Source organism: Coffea arabica, chromosome 6c, assembly GCF_036785885.1.
Source record: "Coffea arabica cultivar ET-39 chromosome 6c, Coffea Arabica ET-39 HiFi, whole genome shotgun sequence".
NCBI lineage: Eukaryota > Viridiplantae > Streptophyta > Magnoliopsida > Gentianales > Rubiaceae > Coffea > Coffea arabica.
Genome location: NC_092320.1, coordinates 22,505,583 through 22,519,471, shown reverse-complemented (window position 1 = coordinate 22,519,471; position 13,889 = coordinate 22,505,583). Strand labels below are relative to the sequence as shown.

The 13,889-nt window shown below is 34.0% G+C and overlaps 1 protein-coding gene and 1 pseudogene across 1 annotated transcript; one reads left to right on the top strand and one right to left on the bottom strand.

Annotated features, from left to right (window-relative positions):
• Positions 1 to 2,109: 2,109 nt before the first annotated feature.
• LOC113694398 (U6 spliceosomal RNA) lies at positions 2,110 to 2,221 on the bottom strand (annotated as a pseudogene).
• A 3,165-nt stretch (positions 2,222 to 5,386) lies between these two features.
• LOC113692155 (receptor-like protein kinase FERONIA) lies at positions 5,387 to 8,483 on the top strand. The gene has a single exon (XM_027210521.2). It carries the CDS (start codon positions 5,589 to 5,591, stop codon positions 8,166 to 8,168), a length of 2,580 nt encoding a protein of 859 aa, XP_027066322.1. The 5' UTR covers positions 5,387 to 5,588; the 3' UTR covers positions 8,169 to 8,483.
• Positions 8,484 to 13,889: the final 5,406 nt, after the last annotated feature.

Here is a 13,889-nt window from a genome sequence, read left to right as displayed (position 1 = left end):
CGTCAATGGGGTTCATTCCCCCACAAATTGGTCAGTAATGACCATTACCTACTTTTGGGTTTTTGATTGTGATTGAACAATACCCATAGAAGTATATCAAACATCATCTATGGGTATAAAGCACTTTCTATACCCATTGAAGAGTAGAAAACCCACCAACCAAACGGTTGGTAAATCTTTTTTGAAAGTTGGTCTTCTATCAGTTTCATTTAGAAACGGTTCCACATCAAAAACCACTCAAGAAAAAAAAAAACAAAAAACGACAATAGCCAATTAATGTGCGAATTGTCGCACTCGAAGACGATGATGGACCGTATAGCGATTGCAAGTTTGTTGGTACATGCACCACAAGACATGATTGCAGGATTTTGTTAGTCATTGTTAGGGATCATTCCCTGAGCATTCTTCCCGTCTGTTTCCCTTCATTCTTGTCATTCCTTTCCTTTTCCCGCCAATTCTGTAATCTTTATATTCAATCAATATCAATACCATTTCGATTGGATACTTATCAGTTCATTATTGATTTTTCCAATTATTAATCTTAAGTTCTGCACCAGTTATTGATTTCTGTTCGATACCATCACATGATTGAATCGAGCAGTGTGGGTACGTGGACTTACACATCAATAATGTTTTATGCGTTCCGGGATTTAGTGGTCTTCAATGCTGCTGCATTGTGCATGATCCAAGATAAAAGAAGCTGTAGATCCCAGAAAGGTCTGCCTATTGTGATGCTTGAATTTGCAATCAATTTGACTAGCATTTAATCAATAAAAATATTTTATTTAATTTGAATTTCGGTTCAATTTTTAATGATCACAGGTTAGTTATTCAGAGTAGAATGGTTATATATGAAAGAGTCTGTCAAACGAATGTCCAATAATGGATTTCAGGTGTTCATATTTTGAAAAAAGTAATATTAATTAGAAAAAATATATAAATATAAGATAGGATAATAATTGTTAATGTGTGTATTTATGTAGCTAATAAGGTATGATTTATAGGCACTCGTTAGAAATCTCCTATATGAAAATCTAAGGTATGAACCTAAGTATGGATTCATCACTTGTACCCATCAAGAGAGGTCTCATGAGCAAGCTATTTAGTAAATTAAAATTAAATAAGGAAAGTGTTTAAATTCAAGAAGGACAAGGAGCGTAAGTACGTGCTTTCACATTGTAATCTTTGGTATAAATCAAGTGCATTAACTAATGCCCATTCTCATTAAAAAAAATTATAATTATCAAAAGATTTTTTTAATGGAGAACTTGTTAATACAACTAAATTACACTTAAATTACCCTATGAATAAATTTAATCATAATTATTGAGCCTCATGTATTTAAACACTCCCTAAATTCACTATATTTTTTCGAAAAAAAAACTAACATTTGAATGTTTGTGACGAGTGCTCATTGACCAACCGTTAGCTAAGTTGATTATTAAATATAGAAAATAAATTGAATAATCCATTTTTAAATTTTTTTTGTTACGATTTATCATTTTACTACATACACTCATGTCTATTGCTTTCTTATACTGAGACACTTTCCCTTTCAAAACACTAATACCTTTTTTTTTATTCGTCCGCTTTTATCTCACTTCATTACCTTTTTTTTTTTTTGGCCCTTTTCCTAGCTCATTAACTTTCCTGCAAACACGTCGAAAAGAGAAACAAAAGATGTTCCCCCCCCCCCCCCCCCGCCCGGTGTCCACTACTTTATTTTGTGTAATTTCACTGCTAGTATCCACAGGCCACCACTCTAGCTTGCCAAGTATTTTTTTTTTCTAGCAAATGAGTCTTTTGTGAAGTAGTCATGTAATTAAGATTGAAGTTTTAAAATCAAAAGTACATATTTCCATGAGTTATAACTTGTACATCCGATGAGTTCTTGTAAATCAACTCTGTGTTGTATTTCTTCTGCTATTAAGGGATTATTTTTAGTTTTGTTTTTTGGGGGGTAGGGGTTGAAGAGCTTTTTGAAGTCTTTTGGAGACCAATGCCCAAGAGAAAGGAAATTGCTAAGTGTGCTCTACTATTCACGCATTTTATTCATCAATCTTTTTTCGAGTTGTATTTTAATACCAAACCCTACAACCAACACCAATAAAAAAATTAGACCATCCTTTTTTTTTCTCATTTTTGTGTGTCACCCTTGCATAGTCTTTGCAAATCTTCTCTATATCGTTCCAATTTTATTGGATGTTCCAAAGGACAGACCATTCCTTTACATTGTATGATAAAGGGAAATGAGCACCTGAACCAAGATATGCATAATAATTTTTAATGTTTACAGTATAATTTGATATTTTTTCGATTGAAAAAGAAATTTTTATTCATTATAATTTCAAAGATAACTTACAATTGTCCTCTAAAAATGAGGATCATTTGAATTTAAAATAAGTAACGTTGTTCAAAAAGCTTGCTCGAGGATGACAAGAAATTATAAGAATTTAACTCCACCACTAGAAAGGAGAAAACTTCTATGTCCTTATTCCTTCTTTCTTGCTAAATTATCATGGATGTTCTCAGCATCTCTGCACCCAAAAATCAAGTTCTGATCAATTAAATGTAAATCCTCATATTTCATTCTCACAGCTATGGTAAATAGATTTTTGTACCCAGCACCTTCGCCCAAAAATTAAAAAAAAAGACCCAATTAGTCCCTTATTTTTTTACACTTACAATGGTATAAAATAAGAGTAAATCTTTTATATACTGATGATGTATACACTATCACAATTGGATATATGACACATATGCAAAATTTGAATTTCAAATTCAAATTCGGATTACATGTCACACATCTAATGGTGAAAGTGTATACACTGTCAGTGTATAGAAGATTAATTCATAAAATAATGCTTATATTTTGGAAATATACCACTTTAGTCCCATAAATCAAATTCGATCAAAACTCCAGCTAAGAATTGCATACCCCAATCACGAACTTAATATATTAGGGCCAAAATCGAAGGAAAACTCTTCCCCTCTAAAATTCAATGTTTTGAAAATCGGATCGAACCAATCGATTTGATCGGTTGAATTGCGAATGGGCCGTGGCACTGGTTCGGTTCTATACTGAAGTTGACTTTGTAAGAAAACCGGTCAAAACCGATCAAAACTGTCAAAACCGGTGAATCAGGTTGAACCGGTGATTTTTGGTTTTTCAACATTCCTCTCAATATTTTTTTAAGTTTTGGATTGAACTCAGAACTTTTGTGATAGAAGACTAATGTAGTAACTATTGTACCAGCGCATCCTATTAGTTTTATTTGATAACACATTTATATAAAACAAATATCCATTTTTCTTTTCTTCGTTTTCTTATAAAATCTCATCCTTTCATGATTCTTTCTTTCTAATTTTCAACTCTTTCCTCACTCCTCTTTTCTTTTGTCAGTCCCTTTTTAATCAAACCTCTTTAGTTTTAATTTATTGATGTTTTCTTCCATCTTTTAATCTTGTTTTTGTCCATTAAATTGAAAAAATTTAAAAAAGAATTATTTTTCTTTAACTCTAAAGACTAATTATTAAATGCCACAACCACTCGTTTTTATCTCATTTTTTGTTTCTTATCAAGTTTGCATTTCTATTTTCGATTCTCCTAACTTCCTTCAAATTCCAAACTTCTTTTTTTTAATTCCAATCTCTAAATCCCAAAAACATAAATTAAATAAGTTCACAACGTCTAAATTTCCATAGACGTGAATTTTCTATAATTTCAAAATATTTTGGTATTTTTGGGTTGGATTTAAGTTTTTTTTTGATAGATATAATTGAGATTGAGATGAAATTTATTTGTTTCAACTTACAATTTAAAAAATTTATTCTTGAAAATCCAAGTTATTCGAAAATATTAAACTTTTCATCATATAAAGTTTTAAATTAGTTCATTTCATGTCTTATTTTGTGCATAAATATATTGATATAAATGATTTTTAAAATAATTTGTTGAACCAGGATTGAACCGGTCCAACTGGTTGAACCTGGGCTGAACATCTCAACGGTTCAATTAACGGTCCAAACTTTAAAACATTTCTAAAATTAAATGAGGAAATGACCAACTTTGTCCCTCACTGATTTGAAAATATTTTCTTTCATCCATCACATTCAAAAGAATGGAAAACCACCGTCATTTTGAACATGTACCAATTCCATCCCAAAACCAAATCTAAATTAACTATCCACCCGAGAACATTCAGCCTGACCATGTCTCCATACACTTTCATACCCAACCATATGTAAATCATCTCAAGGCCTATTGGTCAACCAAATGACGAAGCCAAAAGTACATGTTGCACTAGAATCTCGTTGCTTCACTAGTTATTACATGTTGATTATTTGAAGAAAATATAATCATGCCCATGGAACAGGAAAAATTCGTCTATGAATCTGCTGATAAAACAACAGATGAGAGCAGTGTAAAAGTAGAGCAAGCCAAAAAAAAAAAAAAAAAAAAGTAAGCATCATTGAAACATAGAAGAATTTTATCTAGCTTTTACAAATTACTACATAAACAATTTGCACTCGAATTTTTCTGGCTTGGTGGCTATGCATTACTATTTCCTTCAAATAACGAAACATGTATCAGTCAGCGAAGCAACGAGGTTTAATTCGCCGTTTGCTTTTGTTTTGGTCATTTAGTTGATTAATAGCCTTGAAATATTGTAATGTAGCTAGGGTGTGCAATCCTTTGCCTAGAAGTTGATAAAAACTTGATTTTAGGACGAAATTAGTAGTACATCTCTAACTTGCAAGAGTATAGATTTTACAAGCTTTAAATATGTGAGGCATAAAAAATATTTTGCAAAAATATAAGGGATGAAATTCATCATTTTCTCTTTTAGTTTTGATTGGGAAGAATTTGTTTTTCCATTTGGATCCTGATATAATACGCATGTGGTTGGGGCATATGACTCTAAGCCACAAACTTGGTCGGAATTGGGTTATGGAGCGATATTGGTTTGTTTTTAAAATTTAAAGCAAGTTTTGCATGGTTTGAAAGTGACAATTTGGATCATTTTCTCAAAAATAAAATTAAATTACCGAGAGAATGCATCATACTTCTAAGCCAATTTTGCTCCATAATTCTAGGTTACATAACCATCGATCAATCATGTAAGCTTAGATCAAGAAAACCCCGATTAAATGCAAATCTTGATGACTTCTGCTTGAAATTAAAAAGAGAGAAGTGCAACAAATTATTTGCCAAGGTGCAGCTGCTTCCGTAAGCTTTATTTGGGAGAATAAATCTATACGCGTGCATTTTATTGGCCTAATGACTTGACGCATTAAATCTGCCCAATGACTTGACTTTTCCAACTTAACAAGTCCACGCTTAGAGAGTTCATTTTAACAACTTAGAGAGTTCATTTTGACAATGCCATCCTCACTTCATGATGTTAATTCTGCTACCGTTTCCTTCTTCATCTGAATCAGTGAATTGGGGACTTTAAATTCCACAACATTTCTTCAAGACAAATGGTGATATCCCAATCCTACGCTTCAATGGAATAACGACCAATTTTTCCATCAGAACATTTGAGCCGAAAAATATATATTTTTTCTTGCAAGTCTTTGCTCTAATGTTCACTCTTCTTGTATATCTCTGCTTTCTCTTCAATTTGTTGTTCGTCGTCGCTTCCACTGGCAGTACTCCGCCTTACACCCCCACAGATTATATCCTGATCAACTGCGGCTTATCCTCGAATTCAACTTCAACCTCAGTTGATGGCCGGAACTGGGACGGTGACGTGGGCTCAAAATTCTCACCGAACGACATGGCAAATATTTCAATAGCAGTCAACTCCTCAGTTAGCGAAGTCCCTTTTTCAAGCGCCCGAATCATCCTTTCTCGATTCTCTTACACCTTCCCAGTCAGCCTAGGCAAAAAGTTCCTCCGCCTTTACTTCTACACTACCTCGTACTCCGGCGGTCTTCAAACAACTGAGTCATTCTTCAGTGTCACGGCTAATAACTACACCCTTCTCAGTAACTTTAGTGCACATCCCACAGTTTCTACCGAGTTATTCTCACTGGGCTTTGTTAAAAAAGAATATATCATCAACGTTCAGGATATGAATCAATTCCTCAATGTCACCTTTTTGCCCTCTTCAAATTCTTATGCTTTCGTTAATGGAATTGAAATTGTTTCAATCCCAGACAATCTTTACATGGGCAACAATGATCCCCTCAAAGTCGTGGATCAGGACAGGACTGCCTTTGAAACTCTTTATAGACTCAACGTAGGAGGTAATGCTGTTTCTGTGGTGGACGATACTGGGATGTTCCGGGAATGGGCTCCAGATGACGATTTCCTCTGGGGCGCAGATCAAGGAAATCCATTGAGCAATGATGAAATTGCCCTCAAGTACACTCCACAGGCCCCAAATTACACCGCGCCCCCAGTAGTTTATACTACTGCCAGGGCGATGGGAAAGTTCAGCACCCGCTTCAACTTGAGCTGGAATTTTCCTGTTGATTCTGGGTTTTATTATCTCCTGAGGTTGCATTTTTGCGAGATTAATCCCGACTTGACTGCAGCGGGGAACGAACGGGTGTTCATAATATTTATCGGTGATAGAATAGCTGAGCCAGAAGCTGATGTTATACTTTGGGCAGGCGGCCCAGAAGTCCCGGTATTCAGAGACTACCTCGTGTTCGTTCCAAACCCACAAGACGATCGCCAGACCAAGCAAGACTTGTTTCTTGCTCTGCATCCGAATCTTGATGTCAAACAAAAGTATGCTGATGCAATCTTGAATGGCTTAGAATTGTTCAAATTGAATAACACCGACGGCAGTCTTGACGGGACCAATCATGATCCCAAGGGGAATCGTGGAAAATCTCGAGTACCTTTTGCTGCCATTGGAGGAGGGGCAGCAGGAGGGGCTGCCATGGTTTTAATCATTAGTTTCTTGTTTTTCCGGTGGCGATGGAAGAGAGGGGTAAAAGACGTGGACAAGAAAAGTGCTTCAAAGCCATCTTGGACCCCACTTTCAACCCCGCCAAGGTCAATAAAGACTGGAGCATCAGGTTCATCGTCGCTTAGGAGATTTTTGTTGGAGGAGATTGGATCCGCTACGGCCAACTTTGATGCCAAGTTTGTGATTGGGACTGGAGGATTTGGAAACGTGTACAAAGGGTACCTAGACAACAATCTAACAACGGTTGCGATAAAGCGATTAAATCCTTCATCAAGACAGGGTGCCCGCGAATTCCAAACCGAGATCGAGATGCTATCAAATTTAAGACATCTTCATTTGGTTTCCTTGATAGGCTACTGTGATGAAAAGGGCGAGATGATCTTGGTTTACGATTATATGGCTAATGGAACCCTCCGCGATCATCTCTATAGAACAGACAATCCACCGCTCCCATGGAAACAACGCCTTCAAATCTGCATTGGCGCCGCCAAAGGGTTGGATTATCTCCACGCGGGCACCAGGCAGACTATCATTCACCGCGATGTCAAGTCAACCAACATATTATTGGACGAGACATGGGTGGCCAAAGTTTCGGATTTCGGATTATCCAAACTTGGTCCAAGTGGGATTTACAGCCATATCAGCACGCAGGTCAAGGGGAGTTTTGGCTACATAGATCCGGAGTACTACACGAGACAGCAATTGACGGACAAGTCCGATGTGTACTCATTCGGGGTGGTTTTGTATGAAGTTTTGTGTGGTCGGGCACCTATTATTCTAGACTTACCCCAGGAGCAGGTGAATTTGGCTGAATGGGCCAAGAAGTGTTACAAAAAAGGGATTATCCATCGAGTCGTGGACCCAGATGTGAAGGGCGAGATTGCTCCCCAATGTTTGAGGATTTTTGCTGAAACAGCCAATAATTGTTTGAAAGATCAAGGGATTCAACGACCGGGAATGGATGATGTAGTTGGTGGCCTTGAATTTGCATTGCAAGTCCAGGAGGCAGCTGAAAATGAGGGTGGTCGACCTGATCCATTTCCCTTGCATATGCATGGAGGAGATGTGCAAAATATGACCGATGATGATACAGATGTGATTTCTGAATCAGAAGGCGATCAAGATTCTGCTGGCAAGATTGAGATGGTGGTATTACAACTTGGACATCCACGGCAAGCAGTGACAACTTCAAGGTGTGACAGTGTTTTCTCTGAGATTCTGAATCCCACTGGACGGTAAGGTTTTTTAATCAACAAACCAACCTTGAGGCTTGAACCTAAGATATTCATTTCAGAGGACTCAAGAGTCTGGTATGCTGTGTCGTTCTTCTTTATCTCTCTGTCTTTTTTTTTGTTTCTTATAGTACAGTCAAATGTATAGTGTAGTGTGGTTTTGATTGATGCAAGCGCTACGATAAATCCTTGATGGTTGAAAATGTGCCCGTAGAATATGTAAAATTGTGTTGCTGTGCCATATTATTAAGGAAACATTGGCAAGATGAAAAACATTTAAAGTTTTAAACTAAATAACACTCGAGGGTCTTAGTTGACATGATATGATAATCTAAAGGCATGTATTAATAAAAAAGCATCGAATTTTTTTTAAAATTTTTGTAGGGATTGGATAGATTGACATATTTAGGAGATGTAATCTTATACTAATCTCTTCTCTGTCTGATAATCTTATACTAATCTTGTACCCCTCTTTTGGTTGAGATTGTCTTGAGTTGAATTGCTATTGAGTAACGAGATTAATTAGTCATTTGTCACTCTTAAATGTAAGTTGCATTTATTATATCCACTGCACTGTTCCTTTTCTTTTTCTTTTCAGTTGATTTTAATATTTTCTTTTGTTATTGGATTTTTTTTAGTGTTCATAAAGAAGGGGGCTTCTTGGCCTATTTTAACGCTATTGAAATGTTAGTGTTAATAATAAGGGATGTTTGGAGATTGATTGAATGTAGCTTGAAGTAAATGCAATGTTTTGAAAACCGGATTGGACCGGACGGTTCGACCGGTTGAACCACGAACCGTCCATGGCACCGATCCGATCCTATGTCATAGTTGACTTTGTCAGAAAATTGGTCGAACCGTGAAAACCGTCGAACCGGATTGAACCGGTGGTTTCCGATTTTTAACTTTCCCTTTTTTTTAAGTTTTACAAAATGCAATTATCAAGATTTGAACTCAAGACCTTTGTAATAGAAGACTAATGCATTAACCGTTGCACCATCACATCTTATTAGTTTTTTTTGATAATTTATTTATATAAAAGAAACACTCATATTTCTTTTTTCCATTTTTCTTACAAAATCTCATCCTCTCATGAGTCTTTCTTTTTAGTTTTCAACTCTCTCTCTCTCTCTCTCTCTGTATCCTCTTTTCTTTTGTCACTCCCTTTTTAATCAAACCTCTTTATTTTTAATTTATTGATATTTTCTTCCATTTTTTAATTTTGTTTTTGTCCATTAAATTAAAAAAAGTTAAAAAAGAATTATTTTTCTTTAACTCAAATTATTTAATGCCACAACCACTCACTTTTATCTCATTTTTTTGTTTCTTATCAAGTTTACATTTCTATTTTCGATTCTCTTGACTTCCTTCGAACTCCAAACTTCCTTTTTTAAATTGCAATCTCTAAATCCCAAAACGTAAATTAAAATTTAAGTTCACAATGTCTAAATTCTCATAGAGTGAATTTTGTATAATTTCAAAATATTGTGATATTTTTGGCTTGGATTTAGATATAATTGAAATTGAGATGAAATTTATTTGTTTTAACTTATAATTTAAAAATTTTATTTTTAAAAATCCACGTTATTAAAAAATAATAAACTTTTCATTATATAAAGTATTAAATTAGTCCATTATATGTCTTATTTTGTGCATATATATATTTATATAAATTATTTTTAAAAAATTCATTGAACCGGGATTGAACCGATCTGATCCTTTCACTTCACCGGTTCAATTAACGGTCCGGTTTTTAAAACATTGAGTAAATGTTGGGATCCTTATCACAAAGGTGCAGAAGAAAGTGCCCCACGTAACATGCATGGCTGATCCATCACTTTTTTTTTTTTCATTTGGTGATGTATGCCATTGTTTCTTCAAAATTATTTCTCTACATTAATTTTTTTCCCCTTAGAAATGAAAAATTTTGGAGCTGCTTTTCGTAACACCTTTGAAAATTTGGTTTAGTTTCCTTCATATTTAAACATCATGAGAATTGCCCCATATATGTTCGAGAGAAGAAACTTTTCTTCTTCCAAAATTTCAAGTTAAAACAAAAAAGTTTAATTACTTCTTGAAAGTTGAAACAACACTTTTTTTTTATTTTTTTTATTTTTGTCAAACAATCTTAAGAAATTAAGACAGACCTCAGAGTGACCTAACATGGTGGGGCTTTAGATGTAGTGTTGATAATAGAAAGGAAGGCCTAAAGTTAACTCAATCCAAATATTCCCAACCATACACTCATTATCTAAAGGATGGACTGACAGTGGTTTCAGAAAAAGTAATTTAAGTCCAAGGAGGCAAGGACAAAGATGGAGAAATCATCCAATAAGAGCAAGAGCCTGTGTAAGCCTAACTACCCAATGGCATGGCTGCTACTTAATACGACATTTCTCCTCCAGTGTGAATGGTAGTTTAGCAGGAATATTAAGTGATGATCGCTATCAAGTTTCCATCAATACAAACTCTCTCACTGTCCCGCGCTAGAATTTTATCACCCTGTGGATTTATTCCCTGCTGTATTTGTACAAGTTCTCTTATGTTGTAACTTCTCATAAGTGGTTTTTAACCGTTTCTTCAAACTAGGAGGCATAACTCATAAGCCGGGAATGCGCGGTAACAAACTATGTTTTAAAATGTGGATCGGGCAATGACTCGGCCAAGTTCAAGGATCGAGCATCAATGGGTTCGACCTCGGTCGAATCTGTTTAAGAATCGGATGACATCATCATGATATCATAAATATATATTAAATACATATAACATTAAAAACTATAAAAAAGTATATACACTTTGATATTTTCACTTTGGTATTTTCCTTTTTTCTTACACATTTCCTACATATCATACGCGCAAAATAAAACCAACTTTGAAAACTCAAGCACATATAACCCAACCAATAACATCACAAATTAGGGATAACACATAGCTTAATAAAATTCAAAAGCATTAAACTCTGACTCCAATTTGATATTTTCAAATTCTAAGTCCATAACTAAATGTATGAGACTTATTTGAAAATAGACATCAAAATTGATGCTGCGAATGACATTAGAAAAAGTTTTAGCAACTTTGATAATAATTTAAAAAGTAGTAGGGGAAAACTGAAATGTTCAAAAACTTAAGGTAGCTATCTCTAGTTTCTCACTCTATGGCCTACATATGCTATCAACGTAGTTGCATTCACGTTTCTGGAACTTCCGTTCCTATTCCCTCTCTTTCACACTTTCGTTTTCTGGCTTTTCTCTTGTCTTTTAATCTTTTCTTTTATCAATTTTGTCTTGTAGTTCTGGGTTTTCATCTTTGATTCTCTTTTCTATATTCATCAAACAAAAACATGACAACTTCTGTTAAGGAAAGAAAGACTGATTCTTCTTCTTCTTTTGGAAAAAAAAAAGTTGCAAAACTTTAGAAAACCAAGAACCGGGTTTTCATAATTTCGGGTTTTTCCAGTTCAACCCCGTTATTGAACGGATTTGACCGAGTCTTTTGCCAGCTGGTTTTCTAATTAAGCTCGGACTGAATGTCTCACCGGTTCTCGGTTCAATCTATTGAACCAGTCAGTCCAGTACAAATTTGAAAACTTAGATAACAAGAAGCTTTCCGCGTGCCCACTTGAGTACATATCTAACAATTAGTTTTTACGACAGCAAATGGGGTGGCTCGAGTCCAGTTTGATCTAATTGTTTCGAATTTGATCCAATTTTATCAAGTTTGAACTCGAAATTCGAACTTGATGAGCTCTCTATGTAAAACTCTGTAAAAACTTGCATTAGAATTTAACCTCAAGTTTGAGCCTAATTGAACTCAGACAAATAAAATCTATTTTTAAAATAAATAATATAGACATTTCACTTTAATAAATAATTAAAAAATATGAGGTACACGCATGTAATATCACTGTTAAACCTGCTGGATTAGCCTGCAAATCCAATGAAATATTGGCCACATGATTCTTTACGTCACTCTTCGAAGAAAGTCGACTCCTCTCGCGGATGGAAATCAATCATCTCATTCCAAAGAGAGCTCTTTCCAATTTCATTTGGATCTTCAAATTGTCTCCCTGTCTTATTTTTTGTGGTTGCTGAAGTGCAATTTTTGCCCACTGTTCATGTAAGAAAATAACAAACTTTTAAGTCATGAAAATGGAGAGACAAAATTTTCTTTCTTAATCTAAACAAAATAAATTTGAAGATATGATCTACCGCTAATTCCTTAAAATGCTGGAAATACGGAATGGAAAAGGGTGAACTGAGCCGTTTGAACACATTTTTGTTATGCCTTTTTTTTTTTTTGTTTGTTAAAAAAAAAATTATTTCTAACAAGGGAGGAAAGGAATTTAAAAGACACAAAGGGGTAAAGTCGGATTACATTCCTAAACCTTTAAATTCTGAAATCTCAACCTTAATCAGGATATTTCTTCCTTAATCTAATAACTCGTATATACTCAATGATGGAGCCAAGGGGAGCAGAGGGGGGCCATGGCCCCCCCTAAGTTTTGAAAATTTTAATTTATAATATGTAAATATATGTATAAGACAAAGTTGGCCCCCCCTAATTTTTTACAATTTTAGTTTATATTATGAGAGTTTATATATATAGATATATATATATATCTCTGTGTGTGTATATGAATTAGCCAACTTTGATTTAATTTTTTCTTCAAAAAAAAGTTATTTATTTTTTTATTGTGCTAATTATTTAACATTCAAAAAATTAAACATATAATTTGATAATCCATAGTAAATTGACCCAATTTGATATATCATAATAAAGGACTCAATTCATAATTATCAATTGGCTACAACAAAAATAATTACTTTATTGGTCTGTATACAAATATACAACTTAGCCTAATTGATAAAAAATTTAAAATTAGTGATCTATACTCTTGTTGACCCATATACAAATGTACAAATAATTACTTGAAGGCTTTGTGAAAACAAGAAATTGAATGTCTATTCTGTTGTTGACAGATTGATTACATTTGTTCTCACTCTTCCTATATCAACTTCAACTATAGAACGGACATTTTCAATTATGAATATAATCAAAACAAAGATCCAAAACAAGATAAAAGATAATTTCTTGAATGATTATCTAACAATGTACATAAAAAAAAGGAAGTTGTTCAAAAATTAGTATTGATTCAATTATAGATGAATTTAGTTCTATGAAAGAACGTAAAGCTCAGTTTACTTTTAAAAAAAGAGGTTGAAATTCAAGGTATGCTAACATAACTTTTATCTTTTATTAATTGAAAATAGTTATATTTTTGTTTTTGCACAAGTTACATATTGGAGCATTTTCTCATAATGTACAATTTGGGTAATTTGTGATCTTATAAGATATTTAATCAAAGATTATTTCTTATCCTAATTTTTGTTATGACTACGCTGCACATTTATGAAATAGACATACCTTTATAATTAAAATTAATATTTGATATTTTAAAATGTCATATATTTAAATAGATGAAAATTATTTTGAATATAACATATTAAGATGATTTTGTTCAGAAAAATTCCCCCCCCCCAAAGGAAAAAATCCTGGCTCCGTTCTATAGTCTATAGAATGGACATTTTCAATTATGAAGATAATCAAAACAAAACTCCATTCTTGAATGATTGCCTAACAATGTACATAAAAAAAGGAAGTTGTTCGAAAATTTAACATTGATTCAATTATACATGAATTTAGTTCTATAAAAGAACGTAAATCTCAA